General features: G+C 51.7%; 2 protein-coding genes across 2 annotated transcripts; one reads left to right on the plus strand and one right to left on the minus strand.

Annotated features, from left to right (window-relative positions):
- The first annotated feature begins 4,244 nt into the window (after positions 1-4,244).
- Positions 4,245-10,699, plus strand: CREB3L4 (cAMP responsive element binding protein 3 like 4). The gene is made up of 10 exons (XM_075562475.1): positions 4,245-4,799; positions 4,958-5,139; positions 5,555-5,801; positions 5,897-6,018; positions 9,120-9,212; positions 9,354-9,460; positions 9,574-9,642; positions 9,764-9,848; positions 10,026-10,122; positions 10,257-10,699. Exons 2-10 carry the CDS (start codon positions 4,966-4,968, stop codon positions 10,448-10,450), a joined length of 1,188 nt encoding a protein of 395 aa, XP_075418590.1. The 5' UTR covers positions 4,245-4,799; positions 4,958-4,965; the 3' UTR covers positions 10,451-10,699.
- Positions 10,700-10,839: 140 nt separating this feature from the next.
- JTB (jumping translocation breakpoint) lies at positions 10,840-12,783 on the minus strand. The gene is made up of 5 exons (XM_075562463.1): positions 12,507-12,783; positions 12,329-12,366; positions 12,119-12,201; positions 11,559-11,638; positions 10,840-11,183 (listed from the first exon to the last, which is right to left on the minus strand). Exons 1-5 carry the CDS (start codon positions 12,587-12,589, stop codon positions 11,027-11,029), a joined length of 441 nt encoding a protein of 146 aa, XP_075418578.1. The 5' UTR covers positions 12,590-12,783; the 3' UTR covers positions 10,840-11,026.
- Between the last annotated feature and the right edge of the window lie 6,559 nt (positions 12,784-19,342).

The following is a 19,342-nucleotide window of genomic DNA, read 5'->3' on the forward strand; positions in this document are numbered from 1 at the left end:
TCAAGTCTCACCACCTGCACGTCCAAGGAGCATTCTGGTGCTTCCTCCAGGACAACGTCTTGGTTCTTCTAGACATTCGTTGTACTTTCAGGAGTCTTACCTAACAGCACATCCCAATGCAATAATCCCTCTGAGGCCCAGCTTTCACATGCCTATGAGGTGTTACTTGAGGGGAGTGGGGGTGTGGAGGGGGAGGAGGAGATACAATAGAGGAAATGTGGACATTACACGTTGTCTGTCTGCTCCTCAGCTACACTTCCCAGATATTTTGAAAGTGCACCTCTAACTGATTGATTTCTGTAGTGATCTGGTCAACAGGACCCAGAGGAAAATGTACAGAGATAGCTTGATGCTGGGCTTAGGTATTTGCTCCTATAATGCCTCTTCCTCTTCCTCTTCCCTAAAATGGCAAAGGTGAATTAGCATACTGTCTCTATAGTATTCCTTGACTTTTGGGGGGTTAATTCCACCCAGTTTAGCTCACCTGAGATACATAATTGAAGCCAATAGATTGCTGAACCTGTCAGTGTACCTTGTATACACCTGGACCCATATAGCTTTGGGCTCACATTCTTTTTTTTTTTTTAAGAAAGGAAATGCCATGGTTTGGGTCAGAAGAGCCATAGCTCTCAAATTGATATCCTTGCTCTTCGACACTTTACAGAGGTCTTTTGCAGCAGATTTGCCCAGTGCAATATTTCCTTTGATTTCTTGACTGTGGCTTTCATGCGTGTTGGTTGTGGATCCAAGTAAAAACCTTGAGAAGTTCCATCTCTTCTCCATTTACCATGATGATGTCTATTGGTCTTGAAGAATGTGATGTTCTTGACATTGTGTTGCAATCCAGACTGAAGGCTACATAGCCTTTGCTCCTCATTGGCAAAGTGCTTCAGGTCCTCCTCCATTTCAGCAAGCCGAGTTGTGCCATCTGCATATTGAAGGTTATCAATAAGCTTTCCTTCTATCCTGACGCCCTATTTTTCATATAGTTCAACTTCTTGTATTGTAGCTCGGTGTACAGATTGAAAAAGTAGTGAGAAGACACAACCCTGGTGCACACACTTCTTGATTTTAAACAACTCAGCACCCCTGTTCTGTTTGAATGATTGCCCCTTGGTCTGGGTACGGAGCCATATGAGCACAATTTTTTTTTGTACAAGAAAGAGCTTTATAGCAAAGGGTAATTGTATCTTGAGAAAACAAACACCCCTGCCCAGTCCAGATCAAGTCCTGAGTCCAATATTAGCCCATCTGTCTGGATACCAGTCCATGAGCATTTCCACACTCACACAGCACATGCAACGCTACCGAAAGCAGGGAGCCCACAGGCCAGCGGGTGGAAAGCCTTGTGGAAGCATCTCAGTGCCGGCGTGGCGTGGCTCTCCACGTGGCTCCTCCAGCTCCGGGGCTCTGGCTCCATCAGTGTAGCTCCAGGTGTCTTGTCAACAGGAATGTCTCTCAGGGAGAGGAAGCAGAGAGTCCATAGGAGCACAATGGAGTGTTCTGGAATTCCCATCTTCTCAAGGTTATTCACAGTTTGCTATGATCCACACGCTCATGTCTTCGTATGATCAAGAAAGCACAAGTGAACATCTTACTTTTCTTTTTTTTAAATCATTTTTATTGGGGACACATACAACTCATCACAATCCATATATACATCAATTGTGTAAAGCACATTTGTACATTTGTTGCCCTCATCATTCTCAAAACATTTGCTCTCCACTTAAGCCCTTGGCATGAGCTCTTCATTTTTCCCTCCCTCTCCGCTCCCCTCTCCCCCTTCTCATGAGCTCTTGATAATATATAAATTATTATTTTGACATATCTTACACTGTCTGATGTCTCCCTTCACCCACTTTTCTGTTGTCCATCCCCAGGGGGGAGGATATATGTAAATCCTTGTAATCTGTTCCCCCTTTCCACCCCACCCTTCCAGTATCACCACTCTCAGAACTGATGCTGAAGGAATAATCCATCCTGGATTCCCTGTGTTTCCAGTTCCTATCTGTACCAGTGTACATCCTCTAGTCTAGCCAGACTTGTAAGGTAGAATTGGGATCATGATGGTGGTGGTGGTGAAGCATTTTGGAACTAGAGGAAAGTTGTATGTTTCATTGTTGCTACACTGCACCCTGACTGGCTTGTCTCCTCCCCAAGAGCCTTCTGTAAGACGATGTTCAATTGCCTACAAATGGGCTTTGGGTCTCCACTCTACCCTCCCCCTCTTCCACAATGATAGGATTTTCTGTTCTTTGATGTCTGAGACCTGATCCCTTCGACACCTTGTGATCACACAGGCTGGTGTGCTTCTTCCATGTGGGCTTTGTTGCTTCTGACCTAGATGGCCGCTTGTTTACCTTCAAGCCTTTAAGACTCCAGATGCTATATCGTTTGATAGCCGGGCACCATCAGCTTTCTTCACCACATTTGCTTATGCACCCATTTGTCTTCAGCGATCATATCAGGAGGTGAGCATACAATGATATGATATTTTTAAGTGAACATCTTTCTGGTATTCTCAGCTTTCAGCCCGAGATTGGTATCCCTGGTTCCAGGTCCTCTGCTGGCAGCTCCTTGTGGGTCTACGGTCGCCACCATATGTAAATTATCTTCAGCAATATCTGGCTTGCATATGACAGGAATGATATTACTCGATAATTCTCCAGTTCTGTTGGGTCCCTTTCTTCGAGATGGGCACAGGTAGGAGTTTCTCCCAGTATATGGCCAGGTAACTGTCTTCTTCCAAATTTCTTGGCCTGGATGTTGTGAGCGCTTCCAGCATTGTCCCAGTTTGTTGAAACATTTCACTTGGTATTCTGTGTACAATAGCACTATGGAAAATTTGAAATATCATGAGACTGATCAAAATGTGACCCAGAGACAGACACAAAGTGAGCGCCTGATGTTGGCAAAAGAAAAAAAAAAGATGCTGACAGACTTGTGTTACCTGTAAAGAGGATAAACCTCAACTTTGTAGTGAGCCTCATTCACACCCTGTTTCCCTTGCTTCTTCTACCTGTGGAGTTTTAAGGATCATTTTATACCTGTGGAATTGTTTTTATAGCTGTCTGTATTGCTCCAGGACAGACACATGGCGTGCAGGCCGGCTGGACTGCTCTGCCTGGGGGCTGTTCAGCCAGGAAAGAAGATGGCTTGTGCATCACAGATGCTACTCTCATTGTTTCACTGATTGTCTGTATGCATATCTGGTGATTATCTTGTGACTTACATAATGGAACCGAAACCAACCAACCAACCAAAGCCACTGTCACTGCGTGCCCCACAGGGCTGCGTAGCACTGTTATCTAGGGCTTCAGAGGGAGGCTTTACTTGTACAGGGATCCATAACCTCACCTCCCACCCCTCCCACCCCTCCGCTGCTCCCCTATGTCCCTCATCCACTAGCAGATGACCCGCTGCTGATCTTTGGGTGAGAGGCCCACTAACCAACCACCAGAGCTCCCCAGTCAGGCAAAGCACCTGGAGCAGCACGTGACTCCGGTGTGGCGTGAGCATCCCCTAAAGTCCGGAGTGGTAGTAAGCATTCTGATGCTGGGGAAGGCGGGGCTTTCTACTCCTGAGAGAGTTACCATTTCGGCACTCGCAGCGGCAGTTCTACCCTGTCCTACAGGGTCAGGAGTCGGCACGACTTGCCGGCAGTCAGCTTGGTGTGGTTTTTATTCTGATCCCAAGTGAGGCTTCGTTTAGCCCGGTGGTGCCACCTTCTAATGCAATTTTTTTTCTTCCGGTCTTACTGGGAGTTGGCGAATTTGGCTCCCGGGCTCCGGGGCAGGAGCTTTTATACAGGGCTAAGGGCTCCAAGCCGGGCGGCCACAGCCTTCAATCAGTCAAAAACAAAAACAAAACACACTATCTTCGAAGGGCAGTAAAAGGAAAGTATGCCTGGGTAAGTAAGGCGGTATGTTTGTTTGTTTCTTATAGGTTGCACCCCTACGCCCTGCAGCCCGGCCCTGCGCACCGCCCACTACCCCCGCCCCAGTTCATTTGGGTCAACCCAGATTGACTTCCCGCCTAGATAACCTGGGTTTCGGAAGTCACGTGCTAAGCAAAACGACACCTCGCTGACATTGGTTCTCGGAACTTCCCCGCAACTTCCTTAGTTTCAGTGCTAACCCCACCCTTGGTTCCGCAGGACCCAATCCCCGCCGGACGAACCAGGAGTCCCGCCCCCGCCCCGAGCCCGCGCGGCCGCCGCTCCGCCTGCTCTGGACGGTCCTTCCACTAGCTCAAGGCCATGTCCTCGACCCTGAAGGGCGACCGAAAGGAAGCCTCCTTTATACATGCTGGACAAGTCCCCAACTGCCCATCCGTTTTCAGCTCTGCCGAGGGCTCCCCTTACTAAGGCGAAGCCCAGGGAACAGGCTCTTAAGGGTCCCGCGCACCACACTGCAGCCACGCCCACCCTTCCCGGGGGAGCCACCAAATCCTCAAGAAGCAGACTGACTGTCACTAGGAGAAACTGAGGCGGAAGGGCCTGGCTACCTATGAGTTATTTATCTCCGGCTTGTACACTTGTACCCTCTGAATCCCCTGCTCCCTTCCTGATACACTGTCCCTGCCTAGCCTCGGCCCAGGTACACCCACTTTCGCGGTGTAAGCCTGGGGGCGGGGCTTGGCAGGGCTGGTCCAGGATGCAGGATCCTGGAGGAAAGAATAGGTGGAGTGTTTGGGCAAGCTAGGCTGCCTTGGCAGGGCTGGGCTTTCTTCTAAACAAGTAATACCCAAGGGGCCTGCTCGGTTGAACCAGATAATAAGGCCGGAGGTGCGATCTGCAGGTGACAGTGAGGGTGGAGGGATGGAAGGAAGGGAGGTAATGGAGGAGGGAGCTTGGGGTACCTCCAAGCTGAGGTGGGGTGGGGAATGGTGATGCTGTAATTTCTTTTTCCAACCCCCACTCCCTCTCTCCTCCCCCCTCCCCCTCCCAATCCTCCAGGCAGGAGGATGAACTTTGGAAACTCTGACTTGCTAGACGTGTGGCTAGATCCCCCAGAAGATGGCTTCTCGACAGGATCCTGCCTGGAGTTGGGACCTCATTGTCAGCCTCCAGAGCTCCCAGGGATTAGGCTCCCTGAACAGGGCCTGCAAGGCTGGGAGGCCGCTGGAGGCCATGGCTGCGTGAGTGGGATGGACTGGGGTGCTGGTAGGGTTCTGACAGCTCTGTGACTGGAAGCCCCAAGAGGTTTTGGCATCTCCTTGAACAGAGGTGGGAGAGAGTTGTAACTCTCCTCATGCCCAAAGAGAGAAGAGATGGAAACTGAAGGGTGAGGGATCTAGGTGTGATGTCAAGTTTTCTGTTGCTTTTCAGGCAATTCTAATTCATAGCCAGCCTGTAGGAGAGAGTAGAACTGGCCCCAGAGTTTCCAAGCCTATAACTCTTGAGGGAAGCAGAGTGACGTCACATGTAGAGCGGTTGATGGGTCCAAAGCCCTAACCTTTCAGATGGCAGCTGAGCTCTTGACCACTGCGTCCCGTCCCCAGGTAGAACTTCCAGTTCTTCCCGTGCACACACACTCTCTCTCTCTTACTGCAGGGTCTTCAAGAGAGTGAGCCTGAAGACTCCCTGAAGCTGTTCATCGACCCCAATGAAGTGTACTGCTCAGATGCGTCTCCTGGCAGTGACAGTGGCGTCTCTGAGGACCCGGGCTGTCCAGACAGTCCCCCTGCCCCCAAGGCCTCCAGTTCCCCTGCCCTCTATGAGGTTGTCTATGAGGCAGGAGCCCTGGAGAACACGCAGGGGGAAGCTGGGCCAGCTGTAGGGCTCATTTCCATCCGTCTAGGTCAGTGTTCTCTGTGGGAAAGGGACAAAGGTCTTTCAGATCCTGCCCTGGCCCATCCTCCAACTCTTTTCCTTGGCTACCTCTGTCTCCCTCAGACCAGTGGAGCCCACCATTTATGATCCCTGAGGCCTGCACGGCCAGTGAGCTGCCATTGGATGCCCATGCCTGCATCCTGCCCAGAGCAGGCACCATAGACCCAGTGCCTCCTACCACCCTGGTGAGTCTCGGGATCAGCTGGACCAGCGTCCCCGATACACTGATTTACACAGACGAGGGAGAGGGGGATGGTGGAGGGAATAATAGATGATGAGCCCTACATTCGTCCCGATTTTTGTGGCACAAGACCCGAAGACTAGGGAGACGCAGTAAACATTAGAATCAAGAAAGGACAAAGGAGTTGAGTCCTTGTGGGTCGAGTGAGGTGTGTCAGTGAAGAGAGTGAATCTGGGCACATTCCTCAGAAGCAAGCCCAGACCTTGTGTGCACTGTCTGCCTGGCCAGAGCTATTATCTCAGCCTTAGGTCAGAACACAGAAATGGGACAGGCGCCCTGGGACTCCAACTGGTTGTTGGGCACAGGGTGAAGGAGAAGCAACAGCCACATTGTCTCCACTGGAACAGCTGCCCTCGCAGGCACCCACTAGCCAGAGCTGCAGGGGAGCCAAGTGACGGTGCATCAGCTAACCACCTCAGGCACGCTCCCACAGTTGGCTGTGCAGGGCTGTGCTCAGCTCAGTCCCTCCCTTTACCTTGTGTCCAGAAAGGCAGGGCTCATGTTTTAGCCTTCCTGAAAATCTGGGACAAGCAGCTATGTATCTTAGAATCCCGAATGAAGGACCTATTAAGTTTGCTGTTTCTAAGCTCGGGCATATATCAGAAGCACCTAAAGAGTTTATTTATTTTTGTTTCAAGTAAAACCTAACCCTTGTTCTGAGACTTTGAAATTTTAATTAGGTGGATTGGAAAGAACACCTTTTTAATAGTGCCACCAATCAGACACGGGAACTGGAAGAAATAGAAGAAAAGGTTTGGCCAACTCAAAAACTATCAGGATCCAAAAGCCAAATACCTTTTCTGTTTATTTTTGAAAAACAAAGTTTTATTTTGAATTAGGAGGTTTACAGAGCAAATCAGTTCTTGATTCATACACATTTTGTCTCATGTCATCGGGGACAATCCCTACAATGTAACATCCCTGACCCCACTTCCTCCGTTCCTGTGGCCATCCTCCTCCTGAACTTTTATCTTTGAGAAAACGTGGCCCTTTTGATCCCAAAGGGTTTATTTGATGGAACTCCTACCTCCCTAATGTTACGGTTACCCTGATAGAGCTCTATTGGCTACAAAGTGAACCGAAGGGCTGAGTTCAGAATGGCAAGGGTCCCACCAGTGTCTGTCTGACCAGTACACCTGGTCTCTTTTAGGACTTTGAGTTTTGTTCCATGTTTCTCTCCCATTCTTTATGCAGGACCTTCTAATGTGATCCATTATGGAGCAGTTGGTCGTGGTAGGCGGTCACCATCTAGATCTCCACATCTCAGGACTGGGGAGGTTGATGATGTTTATGTGTCTCATTAGCCTACTGAACCAATTGTTTCCATGCATTTTTGGTTTCCTTTTTTACCCTTTTAAAAAAACTATTTTTTCCTTTGTACTCTTTTTCATCCAGATGGGGACCTTGGATGGCCACTCACTAGCTTCTGAGATCCCATCTTTATTATGGGAATGCCAGATGATGTTGGCCCTAAGCCCTCAGGCCTCTGGTTATGTCTAGGGAGTTTCCATAACCTTGTCCCCTGTAAACCCCGCCACACAGGAGGGCACAGGACCAGGCAGTGCTTCCTTTGATTGTGCATTGGGTTGGTGTGACTTGGAAGCAAAGGATGTCACCTAACAACAGCACGCTCCATCACATTCACGGATAGGTACACACCACCGATCAGCACACGAGTACTAAGAGCCTCTATCCACCATATATCTTCTCGGGTACAGTCCCACACTCCCTCCTACACCCCTTCAACCTCCATGTCTGCTCAGGCATCCACTCGTAAGCCACTGTCATTGCAGGACCGTCTAACAGTGATCCCCTCTGTGGCCTGTTGCCAGGGGAAGCCAGCCCCTAACACATCATTACGGGTCTGGTAGGCGCAATTGTACAGCGATAATAAGTGAAGATCATAGCAAAGTTATAGAGAGCATGAGAGACAGAAGAGAAGTATTGAAGTAAATGGAGTCAGACACAATTCATGGTAGCATGCTCACCTCAGCCCCACTCGATGGTCCACGTGGAGGGAGAGAGCGATATTTAATGCTAGCCCAGGCTTTTAATGTTCTCTGGAGACATGCAAGCCCCTCACAGGAAGGGGCTGTGCTACAGGTAATACAGTAAGGGGAGGGGTGATCTAGGGGTATCCACGCAATAGGAAGAGGACGGATTTGTTTATACGTATGGCAAGATGGGCAGGTCCTAGGTTTGGGATGGCAACTTAACTTTGGATGTCACAGAGCCAGTTTGGCCTGTTCCCTGGCTCAACTGATAGAGACCATTATTGGTAGGGTGTGAAAGCTTGTTTGCAGGCCTCAGGGAGAACTAGTTTATTGTCCCCGGCAGCAGGGAGCTAGGCCTACCCTGTAGTCTGGTGACTAACTGCCCTCAGGGAGGATGTCTGTGTCTGACCTCCCCCACAGCCTGTAACTCTAAAAGCAAATTCTTCTGGGAAGCATAATCTGACAAACATGATTATTTGAAAGTCAAGTTACTCAGTTGATTGGCTCAAGTCCAGCACAGATGGCAAATACTTTGCAAGGAGTTGCAGTCTGGCTCCCCTTGAGGTTCCTTGTCTGAAAGCAGGCTGAGCCTCAGTCCTTCAAGTCAGGCTCAAACCTTTTGGTAGAATGGGCAGAGCCCTGTGGTTGGCAGGGAACTGGATCATGAGCTGGTCAAAAGAAGCTAGTGGCTGCCAGTGTGTCATCTGCTGCTGTCGACCAAGCAACTCCATCACTGTGAGTTCCTCCAGGTCCTCCTCAGGGACAGACTGGATGGAGCAGGCTCAGACCTTTAGCTTGCTCAGCATGCCAAGGGCCAGGATCTAGGAGCAAAGGATATGCCCAAAGCTCCTGGGCTCTCCCTTCTCAGCCTCGGGCTTGAGGTGGCTTAGAGGACTCCGTGTGGTAGGAACTCGAGGTCTGAATTAAGGTTTCTGTCCCTGCCCTCACCTCATGAGACACACTACCCAGAACGAGGGCGGGGAAAGCAAGCCGAGTGCTCAATATGAAATGATCTTCTCCCTGTTCTCATTTTTTCCTGTGCCCCCACCAGCTCCCATGTCAAACACTGTTTCTGACCGATGAAGAGAAATATCTGCTGGGCCAGGAAGGGGTCTCCCTGCCCTCTCACCTGCCCCTCACCAAGGTAAAGTGTTCCCTGGCACATAGAGCCCAAGTCAAGGCCCCCCCATGGTTGCCTAGGAGCCAGGATCCCAGAGCATGGGTGGGGGCCTGGGGAGGTCACGGCCCCAGGACTGACACACAGCGGGCATGGGCGGCCCCTCAGGCTGAGGAGAGAGTCCTCAAGAAGGTCAGAAGGAAAATCCGCAACAAGCAGTCGGCGCAGGAGAGCAGGCGGAGGAAGAAAGAGTACATCGATGGACTGGAGGGCAGGTACGCTGGGCCTACCGCTCTGCCTTTCCAGGGCCAAGTCTAGGCCCCACTCTGACAGACAAGGGCAGGGCTCACAGGATGCCTGGTTTTGTCCCATGTTTTCACATTCACAGGGTGGCTACCTGTTCCGCACAGAACCAGGAGCTGCAGAAAAAAGTGCAGGAGCTGGAGAGACACAACATGTGAGTGCCTTTTGGTGTGCCTGAGCTGTGCGCATCTGCGCGGGAAGGGGTGTCGCACCCTGGGGTCTCCTTCCCGGGTGCTAGCTCCTGGGAGACTGACCCCTCACTCCGCCTTTCCCAGCTCCCTGGTGACTCAGCTCCGCCAGCTGCAGACACTCATCGCACAAACCTCCAACAAAGCCGCCCAGACCAGCACTTGTGTTCTGGTAGCCTAAGTCTATCCACTTCCCATCTGCCCCGCACGCCCATCCTGATACACCTCCCTGCCCCCAGCTGCCTTCTCGTCCCCGTGACCCCAACCGCGGCGTCCACTCTGCCCTCTGCTTCCTTCCTTTACGCTCCCCACAGCCCAAAGGTCCTCTCGTGTCCTCCCTTCCTTCCAGATCCTTCTTTTCTCGCTGACTCTCATCATCCTGCCCAGCTTTAGTCCCTTTCGGAGTCCACCAGAAGCCGGGCCCAAGGATTACCAGCCTCGCGGAGGTAAGCGGCCAAAGCCGGGAGGACCAGATGAACGAGTGGGGTGTTGTCTTCTCCACAGGTCAAGCAGCGGGAGGGAGGCCCTGGGTCCGAGCAGAGCATTCGACTACTGCCCTCTTTTGTCGTCACTCCACCAGTGACTTCCAGAAACATCCTCACCCACACGGGCATGCCAGGGAATCCTGAGGCCTTATTGGGGGAGTCCGGCCCAGGGGGGCCACCTGGGACCCAGGAGGCAAATGACTCCAGCAGGACTCCATTTGAGAAGAGGGGAGAAAAGCCGAGGCCCAGCCGACTCCTCCGAACGGTGCTGCATGCAGATGAGATGTGAGCTGGGGCAGCGGCCACCCTCCTTTCTGGCCTACACCCCAAGCACGATGAGGGAGCCAGGGCTCTCCCATGGCTTGCCAACACCTGGATATCCACTCAGTCTTTGCTCTCAGGGCTCCGAGTCACGTGGCACTGCCTGAGGGTGGGCACCTCGGATACTCCACGGGTCTTCGCCTTTATTTCTTCTTGGGGGAGAGGGTTGAGAGAACACAGAAATGTTGTTTGGCCGAGCATTAAATGTTCTATTTGAAATGGTATCCAGGAAGTTGTAAGTAGTAAAAGAGGAGGGACTATAGGGGCTTGGTGAACTTGCTTTAAAGTTGCCACCCCTTACCCTCTCTGTGTCCCACGCCCTGCTGCCTCAAACCAAACTATAGCAGGAAGCAAACAAACTGCTTTACTCTTTTTATTCTGCTCAATGATCACCTGGAAGAAGAAGAAGATGATGATGAAGAGGGCACTACCCCAGGGCTCTGAAGAACCGGGGGCCCAGTCACTCCGTTCCCTTTTCTCTGTCTGAGGCGGGGTCCTGAGTCCTAGGAGGCCGGGGGTCCTAGGAGACCGGGGTGGGATGTGGCTATATGGATTCGATTTGCTTCCGGACCTTTTCCAGAGCCTTTCGGTCCAACAGTCTCTGACGAAGGATGACCAGGCAAGCGAAAACCAAGGCTAAGCCCACGACAGCCCCTTCGAACTTCCAGAACAAGTGTTGCTCCCTCACTGCTGAGCGGCAGCTGAGGGCAAGAAGCAAGAGTTATTTCCAGAGACTAAGAAAGGCCAGCTCCCCTCGCGAACAGCCCTTCCACTTTAGTCGAACCCATAAACCAAAAAGGGCGAGAGAAGGTCAGAGTACACAAATCCCTCTCAAATTCTGTATTTCATTTGTTCCCTAGTGAGGCAGGCATTACCTCGTTTTACTAAGGAGAAAATACGGCTGTGAACACAGTGCCAAGGACGAGGACTTGGGTTTAAGTCACCTGCCTCCAAATCTCTCCTTTTCCCATAAGCTACCTGGAGACCGCTGCACCAGAAGAGAAGGGGCCAAGCGCCTGAAGTGATGGGGCAAGGAAGTGAGCACAGCTGTTTTGAGGGAAAGGAGCAGTACTTGCCTTTTGAATTCATTCTTCTTGGAAGGGCTGCATGTGATTTTCTCCAGATAGCCTGTGGAGCTACACTCAGCAATTGTTTTCTGCGGGGAGGCAGGGGGTGGGGCGGGGACCAAAGACATGTTAGCAAGGGACAGCAGCTGCCAGTCCCGGGCAGGTACCCAGGGGCTAGGGCTCCCCAGCTGGCAGACAGGAGAAACAATGGCAGGTTCTGATGGGGAGGGTGCTGGAAGTGGTGGCCCGATTGTTGTGATCCTTAGGTGCCTTGGGGTCAGTCTGGCTCCAGCGGGGCCCAGGTACAATGGAGCAAACACTGACTGCCCAGTGCCGCGCCATCTTCCCAACGCTGACAGGAGCCGTGGCTGCAGCCCTCCCGCCGAGGTATTTACTAGAGGTTACTTAGTAGTTCAGGACGAACAGACTACAGGCCCTGCTGGGTTACAAATGCACAGCATGTGGTTGTCAGACGCGGGAGAGAACAGACGAGGCAATGGGAGGGCACGCTCCAGGAGATGGGGTCGGGTTAGTTGTGAGAAAGAAAGGGGGGCAAAACAGGTACTCACAGCCTGGAAATTAGAACAGGGGGCACATTCTTCGGACACCACAAACTCTTCCACCAGCCAGCACGGCAAGCTGGAGGCGCTCCCTGGAAGGAGAGAGGGATGGCAGCCGCGGCCCACGCAGCGCGAACGGCTTCTCGCCGGCGGCGTGGCCCCCCGGCCCCCCTTCCCCGCCGAGCGGCCCCGCGCACGCGGGAGCCCAGCCACACTGACCTGGCTGCTTCTCCTCCTGCGCTGGGGCCTCCGCGCGGCTGCAGGAGAGGGGCAGGGAGGGGGCAGACGTCAGAAACCCCGCGCCCACGGCCCGGGGACACAGCTCGCCCAATCCCGGGGGGGGGGGCGACCGCGTCCCTCTGCGGGCCCCCTACCTCCCCCGGCGGCAGCTCCTCACCAGAAGGTGACGGTGAGCGCGCAGAGCAGCCAGCAGAAGCGGCGGCCCGGGGGGAGGCCCCGTCTCCCCGCGCCCGCGGGCATGAGGCGGTCCGGGCGGCACCGGTCCGGACCGGGGGGCCGGCGTGACGCCGCCTCTCGAGCCGCCTCGGGGTCGCAAAGGCGACACCCCGCGGCCCGCCCGGAGGGTCCGGCGGGGACGCCCCCAAGAGCACGGCAAGACGAGCGCTCCGGTCTCGGGGCCCCGGGGCCTGCGCAGGCGAGGCGCCGGGGGGCGGGGCCGCGAGCCGGGGCCGCCGCGCCGTCACTTCCGCTCCCGCCATCTTTCCCGCGCGGCATTCTGGGCGCCGGCCCGTCGCCCTCCCGCCCCGCGCTGCGGTGACCGCGGCCTGTGTGGGCCCCGCGCGCTGCGTCCGCCGGCCCCGGGCTAGAGGAGCAGGGACCCCAGACGTCTGCCTCCTGGGATTCTGCTGCTGCCGCCGCCGCTGGAAAATCCGACGCCCTTGCCATCCGCCTCCGTGGTCGAGCGCAGAGGACCGGCGCTGACTGCGGGCACAGGGGCCACCGTCCTCGTGCCCAGAGGAGCGGGAGGACCTGACACGCTGGCAGGGCCTTCAGCCTGAGCCCGAGTTCCCTCCACCCCGACACCTGAGCCACGTTACCTCGGCTCCTGCTAACGGCTAAGCGCCCCGCCGAGCTGGGCCGCCCGCCGAGCTGCCGCCGATCACCTCCGCTAGCTGTCCGCCCTTCCTTGCTGCTACGTCGTAATGTTGCATACTCATCAATGCAATGAGCTTTGAAGACCCTAGAAATACTGAGGTCAGGTGCTCAATATGGGCCCTTAACACACTGTGTGGATCTCAGTGTTCTGTGAAGATTGAAATGTTCATACACATTCAGCCCCCAAGGTTGAAAGGTGGACATTCGTTATTCCAACCCCCAAATACGACCTCGCAGTTCGATCGTACTTTTTGAACTTAGCATTTAACTTTATTTGATCCTAATAATCCTGGGAGGCACCCTGGTGGCATAGTGATTATACCACGTTGGGCTGCGACCCAGATAGTATGCAGTTCGAAACCACCAGCAGCTTCTCCGGAGAAAGCTTGGTCTTTCCACGCCCGTCAACAGTGACGGGAACCCCCGGGTTGCTATGAGTCAGCTCAGACTCAATGGAGTGAATTTGATAATCCTGGGGCAGAGTTGGTAATTATGGGTAAACTCAGACGGTTGTGACCTGTCCAAAACCACCACCTGGTAAGTGGGGGAATTTAGGCCTGAGCCGACTTTCAGTCCCCAGGGTAGAGATTGATACTTGCTTTCCATCCCCACAAAGTTAAACCTTGATAGCTACTCACCCCACGTGCATCCTGGTTTACTCTCTGGTAATGTATTTGTCACTATCCCAACCCTCTATAATTGTCCTCTCAGTTTAATGTGTGTGCGTGCACATGGGAGTGAGCGCGCGCGCGCGCATGTGCGTGCTCCCTGACAACTGGACAGTGCGAGTTTAGTTGTTTTAGGATGTTCAGTAGACGGGGTAACACAAAACAAAAACAAACAAACCTGTTGCTATGGAGTCAATCCCGGTGTATGGCAACAGCCGTGTGTTGGAGGAGAGCCGCCCCAGGGTTGTCTTCACTGTGCTTGGTACAGAAGCAGTCCCCCAGCCCCTTTCTTCCACTGAGTTCCCTCTGGGTTGGAACCTCCAACCTTTGGGTTAGCAACTGACAGCAAACCGCCAGGAGATACTTCATCTAAATATGGACACTGATAACATTATCTGTACCCCATCTCTCAAGGTCAAAGGGCTTATCATATTTTTACTTTTTGACATTTTTAGTTTGAAAAGTTAAACCTACCGTGTATGTGTGTGGTTTGGGTAAGCTTGACAGAACTAATTCGTTTCCCAAGTCCTCATACTCTTTCTCTCTTCGGATTCCTGCTGCAGTCTCCTTTCCTGGAAGTAGTATACATGGCTGACATGCTCAGCTGTTAACTGAAAGGTTGGAAGTTTGGGTCAACCCAGAGGAGGCTTGGGAAGAAAGGCGGTGGGTGATCTATGTCTGAAGATTAAGCCTTAGAGAACTTTATGGAGCTGAGTTATCTTTTGTCGCCCATGGGGACACTAGGAGTCTCCAATCAACCTGACAGCAGCTGGCTTTCCGTTTCTAGGCTGAAGATGACCGTTATTCCCGCCCCTGCCCCCTTGTAGGCTGAGGGGCTAGAACACTTAATTTGGGGATTAACAGTGTATCTGGTGCTATGTCCTGTCTTCCTGTGAGCCTAAGCTGGCTTCTCAATAGCAGGAACTATCAGACTAGGGAAAGACCACTGGGGGAGCTGGGAGCAAAAGTAAACAAAACCCTGGTGAGAGCTGAGTTCAATTTTACTTTTAGCTATTTACTTACTCCTTTTAAAAAAATCTGTGAGAGCCAATATTTCAATGTCACAGAAAGTAGGTTGTGGGTTTTTTCCAGGACTCTATAGCCACAATGATGAGCCACGTCATGATGTGCTGGTTACATATTGGGCTGCAAATTTCAAGGTCAGCGGTTTGAAACCACGAGCTGCTCCCAGGAGAAAGATGGGGCTTTCTACTCCTGTGAAGTGGTACAATCTCAGAAACTCACAGGGGCAGGCAGTTCTACCCCATCTTCTAGGGTCACTGTTGGCATTGACTTGTTGGCAGTGAGTATTTTTTATTTTTTAGCTACAATAAAAGTTTTGGCAGAGACCGCTTGGGAGCCGGGCTGGGGTCAGCAGCCAGGAGAAAGGGCGCAGGACCGCGGGCGGCGCCATCTTGACGACTTGGCTCCGCCCGCGAAGGCATTCTTTTAAGAACCAATTTCTCCACTCAACTCATATTTTTAGCTGTGCCGTTTAGGAGGGAGTAGTGTTATGGTGTAGTTTTATGTTAGGTAGCTAGAGCTGGGACCAGGGTGTCTACTGGGCAGGCTCCAAATTCAGGCACTTGAGGCAGGGAGGCAGTGCGCCTAGGTGGGTGCAAACCAGGCCAGGTGGGCTTAATTCAGCCTTAATTCAGCTCGCGCTCTCTCTCTCTCTCTCTCTCTCTCTCTCTCTCTCTCTCTCTCTCTCCCCCTCCCTCCCTCCCTCCTTCTCTCTCTCTCTCTCTCTCCCTCTTTCTCTCTCTCTCTCTCTCTCTCTCCCTCTCTCTCTTTTTCCCCCTTCCCCCTCCCTCCCCTCTTCCTCTTCTCTTCTCTCTTCTCTCTCTCTTCTCTTCTGTATCACCTTCTCTCCTTAATAAAAACCCATTTGGATCACAAAAAAAAGTTTTGGCAGAAACCCACCATGATTTTATTCAACAGCCAGGTGCCATTGACCTGATTCCATCTCATGGCTACCCCATGTGCACAGAGTACCAATGCTCCCTACATTTCAAGGCTGTGACCTTTTGGAAGTAGGGGCACGTACCAGCCTTCAGATGGGCATTTAAATGTACCATCCAGAAACTCCAGTACTCTGTTCAGTACAGCCCACTCAGTGCCAACTGAGTAGATTCCAGCTGATACTGACCAAGGTCACCAGCTGGTAAGTGGGAGAGTTTAGGCTTGGGCCCAGAATTTCAACTCCCAGGCTAGAGATTGATGCTAGAGATTTAAGACAGAGTAGAGCTACCCTTTTTGGTTTCGGAGGCTGTCAATCTTTACAGGAGTAGAAAGCCTCCTCTCCGAGGAAAGGCTGGTACGTCCAAACTACTGAGCAGTCTGGTTAGCACCCCAACTCATACGCTGTGTTCGGTTACCCCTGACCGCTCGGAGCCTCCCTGGACTCATGACAAGCATGCCTTCTTGTAAGAGCGCACTTCCAACAGCTTAAGAAAGCAGCTGGGTAGGGGAGGCGGTCACTTCCCGGCAGCTGGAGGTTCAAGTAGCTGCTCTGGGGAAAATGAAAATGGCAGCCCACTTGCTTCCTGAGATCACGAAACACACCGTGTTCATCATTCCTCGAGGACATCAAACCAAGTGAACACCTAACGTATTTATCAAAATATACGCACAGCCTTCTCCCCGGAGAGAAGTCGACTTTTTTTCTGGATGCTCTTTTGCCAGCAGAAACAGCAGCACAAGAAAGACCTTACTGCTGACTCCCGAGTTTGGGCTGGAGGGTTCTTAAATGCCTTGAATATTATGTCCAGAAATAAAACTTCTTATGGAGCATTTGAAGAGCCCAGTGGCGCCGGGTTGAAGTGCTTGGCTGGTAACCCAAACCGTGGCAGCTTGAGTCTATCTGCTGTTACACGGGAGAAAGACGTGGCGCTCTGCTGCTCAAGGCTGACAGCCTTAGAACCCTTACAGCTGGGGTTGCGGAACCTGTTTCCTGCCAAGGCTCTTTTGGCTATTTATAACATCCTTCACGGGCCATACCAAACTGTCAACTTAAAAATTAGCTTGCTATATTTGGTCAGACATTGAATTAACCCACCCTGAATGTGTTGGCTGGAACTGGCTCTCTGGTGAACTGTGTGATGTGAGCTGGCAGGGATGATTCTGGGACGTAATACTGCTGTTTGAAAAAATGCTGTGACGCCACCAGGGCCTGATGTGGCTGGTGGCCCCTGGTGGGATAGTGGGTTCCGTGTTGGGCAGCTAACCAGTCAGCAGTTAGAAGCCAGCTCCGAGCCGCCCCGAGGGAGAGATGAGGCTTTCTACTCTTAGAGAATCACAGTCTTGGAAAGCCCACAGCGGCAGTCTGCCCTGTGCTATAGAGTCACTGAGTCAAAACCAACTCGATGGGAGTGAGCTTGGTTTGGTTTTGGCGCATGGCCACAAGCAGGACATTCCCCACAACGCCCTATAGAACGGTTCTACTCTTGTTCTGTATTATAGTCACTGAGTCAGAATCGATTCAACAGTAATAGCTTCAGTTTACTGGTTTGTTTGTTTTTTAATGTTGCGTTTTGTTTAAACTCACTGTGTTATTTTCATCATGCGGACAAAAGAGTAAAATATCCTGATAAAGGTAGCATCAGAACAAAAAATCATATCATTGTGAATGAGGGAAAGTGCGGAGTGGAGGCCCAAAGCCCACCTGTAGGCCACTGGACATTGCTTTACAGAAGGGTCTTGGGAGGAGACAAGCCAGTCAGGGTGTGATGTAGCAACGATGAAACATACAACTTTCCTCTAGTTCCTAAATGCTTCCTCCCCCTCCCTCCCCACTAACATGATCCGAATTCTACCTTACAAATCTGGCTAGACCAGAGGATGTACATGGGTACAGATAGGAACTGGAAACACAGGGAATCCAGGGTGGATGGATAATCCCTTCAGGACCAGTGGTGAGTGGAGATACCGGGAGGGTGGGTTGGTAAGGGGGAACTGATTACAAGGATCTACATATAACCTCCTCCCTGAGGGATGGACAACAGAAAAGTGGGCAAGGGGAGACATCAGACAGTGCAAGATATGGCAAAATAATTATAAATTATCAAGGTCTCACGAAGGAGGGGGAAGCCAGAAGGGAAGGGAAAAAATGAGGAACTGATGCCAGGGGCTTAAGTGGAGAGCAAATGCTTTGAAAATTATGAGGGCAATGAATGTACAAATATGCTTTACACAATTGATATATGTATGAATTGTGATGAATTGTATGAGCCCCTAATAAAATGATTTAAAAAAAACAAACAAAATATCCTGATAAAAGATAAATCTGAAATAATATTGTTGTTTTAAAAAAATACCATGGCATTACCAGGAGTCCTAGTGGCTTATAAGTTGGGCTGCTAACAACAAAGTCAGCAGTTCAAAACCACCAGCCACTCTATGGGACAAAGATGAGGCTTTCTACTCCTGAAAAGATTTACAGTCTTAGAAACCCACGGGGATGGTTCTACTCTGCCATCTGAGGGTCACCAGGAGTCAGAATTCACTTGGTGACAGTGAGCTTCAGTTCCTGGTTGACGTAGTTACCAGAGGGGGAAGGGAGGGGACACTCTGCTTGGGGAACACCAAGCTTCCGTCAAAGGTGCTGGGAGGGTTTGGAAGTGGATAATGGTGATGACAGAACAATACGATGTCACTGTGAGGGATGCTGCGAAGGCAAGCAACTGGTTACAGAGAGATACTTACCACACTGAAATAAAACACTGGGTAAAAGTGAAAAAGGTTGATGTGTACTTAATGTACACAAGGTGCCCTGGAGTTAGAGTGGGGTAAACATGGAACCAAGCCATGGTGACATAATGCTTAGGAGTTGGGCTGCTAACTGCAAGGTCAGCCGTTTGGAACCACTAGCCCCTCCTCAGGAGAAAGATGAGCCTTTCTACTCTGTACAAAGTTCCAGTCTCAGAAGCTCACAGGGACAGTTCCACCCTGTCCTAGAGGGCTGCAATGGGTCACCATGGATGACTTGATGGCAGTGTGTTTTTTGTTTTGCTAACCACAAAGAAAGTGGCTTAGACCCACTAGCTGCTCTGTGGGAGAAAGAGGAAGCTATTTGTCCCTGTCAAGATTTACAGCTTCAGATACCCTAGTGCCTGTGAGTTGGAGTCAGTTCAAGGGCAGTGGGTTACATGTTGGACTGCTGACTGCAAGAGTTGAAGTTCAAACCCACCAGCTGCTCCCAGGGAGCAAGATGAGGTTTTCTGGTCCCCTAAAGATTGACAGCCCCGGACACCCACAGGGGGAGATCTGCCCAGTCCTACAGCGTGCCTATGAGTCAGAATCAGCTGGAGGGCTGGGAGGGTGGTTCTTTTGTAGGCAATTGTTTTCTTGTTATCTGGCAATTAGAGGCTGTTGTGATCAATTTGCTTGTCCTTCTGCTAGCCAGAATGATGCTCACCAATCACTGTGCATGGCACATAGTAACTGTCAA

Source organism: Tenrec ecaudatus, chromosome 1 (assembly GCF_050624435.1).
Source record: "Tenrec ecaudatus isolate mTenEca1 chromosome 1, mTenEca1.hap1, whole genome shotgun sequence".
NCBI classification, from domain to species: domain Eukaryota; kingdom Metazoa; phylum Chordata; class Mammalia; order Afrosoricida; family Tenrecidae; genus Tenrec; species Tenrec ecaudatus.

What these genes read in the sequence shown, in the direction of transcription:
- CREB3L4 (XM_075562475.1), top strand. Translation starts at nt 4,966, where the DNA reads ATGAACTTTGGAAACTCTGACTTGCTAGACGTGTGGCTAGATCCCCCA. An exon ending in GAGCTGGAGAGACACAACAT is followed by an intron (nt 9,643 to 9,763) that starts GTGAGTGCCTTT and finishes CGCCTTTCCCAG; the next exon opens with CTCCCTGGTGACTCAGCTCC. An exon ending in GGATTACCAGCCTCGCGGAG is followed by an intron (nt 10,123 to 10,256) that starts GTAAGCGGCCAA and finishes TCACTCCACCAG; the next exon opens with TGACTTCCAGAAACATCCTC.
- JTB (XM_075562463.1), bottom strand. Translation starts at nt 12,589, where the DNA reads ATGCCCGCGGGCGCGGGGAGACGGGGCCTCCCCCCGGGCCGCCGCTTC. An exon ending in GCGCTCACCGTCACCTTCTG is followed by an intron (nt 12,367 to 12,506) that starts GTGAGGAGCTGC and finishes CCTCTCCTGCAG; the next exon opens with CCGCGCGGAGGCCCCAGCGC. An exon ending in AAGAAGAATGAATTCAAAAG is followed by an intron (nt 11,184 to 11,558) that starts GCAAGTACTGCT and finishes TCTTGCCCTCAG; the next exon opens with CTGCCGCTCAGCAGTGAGGG.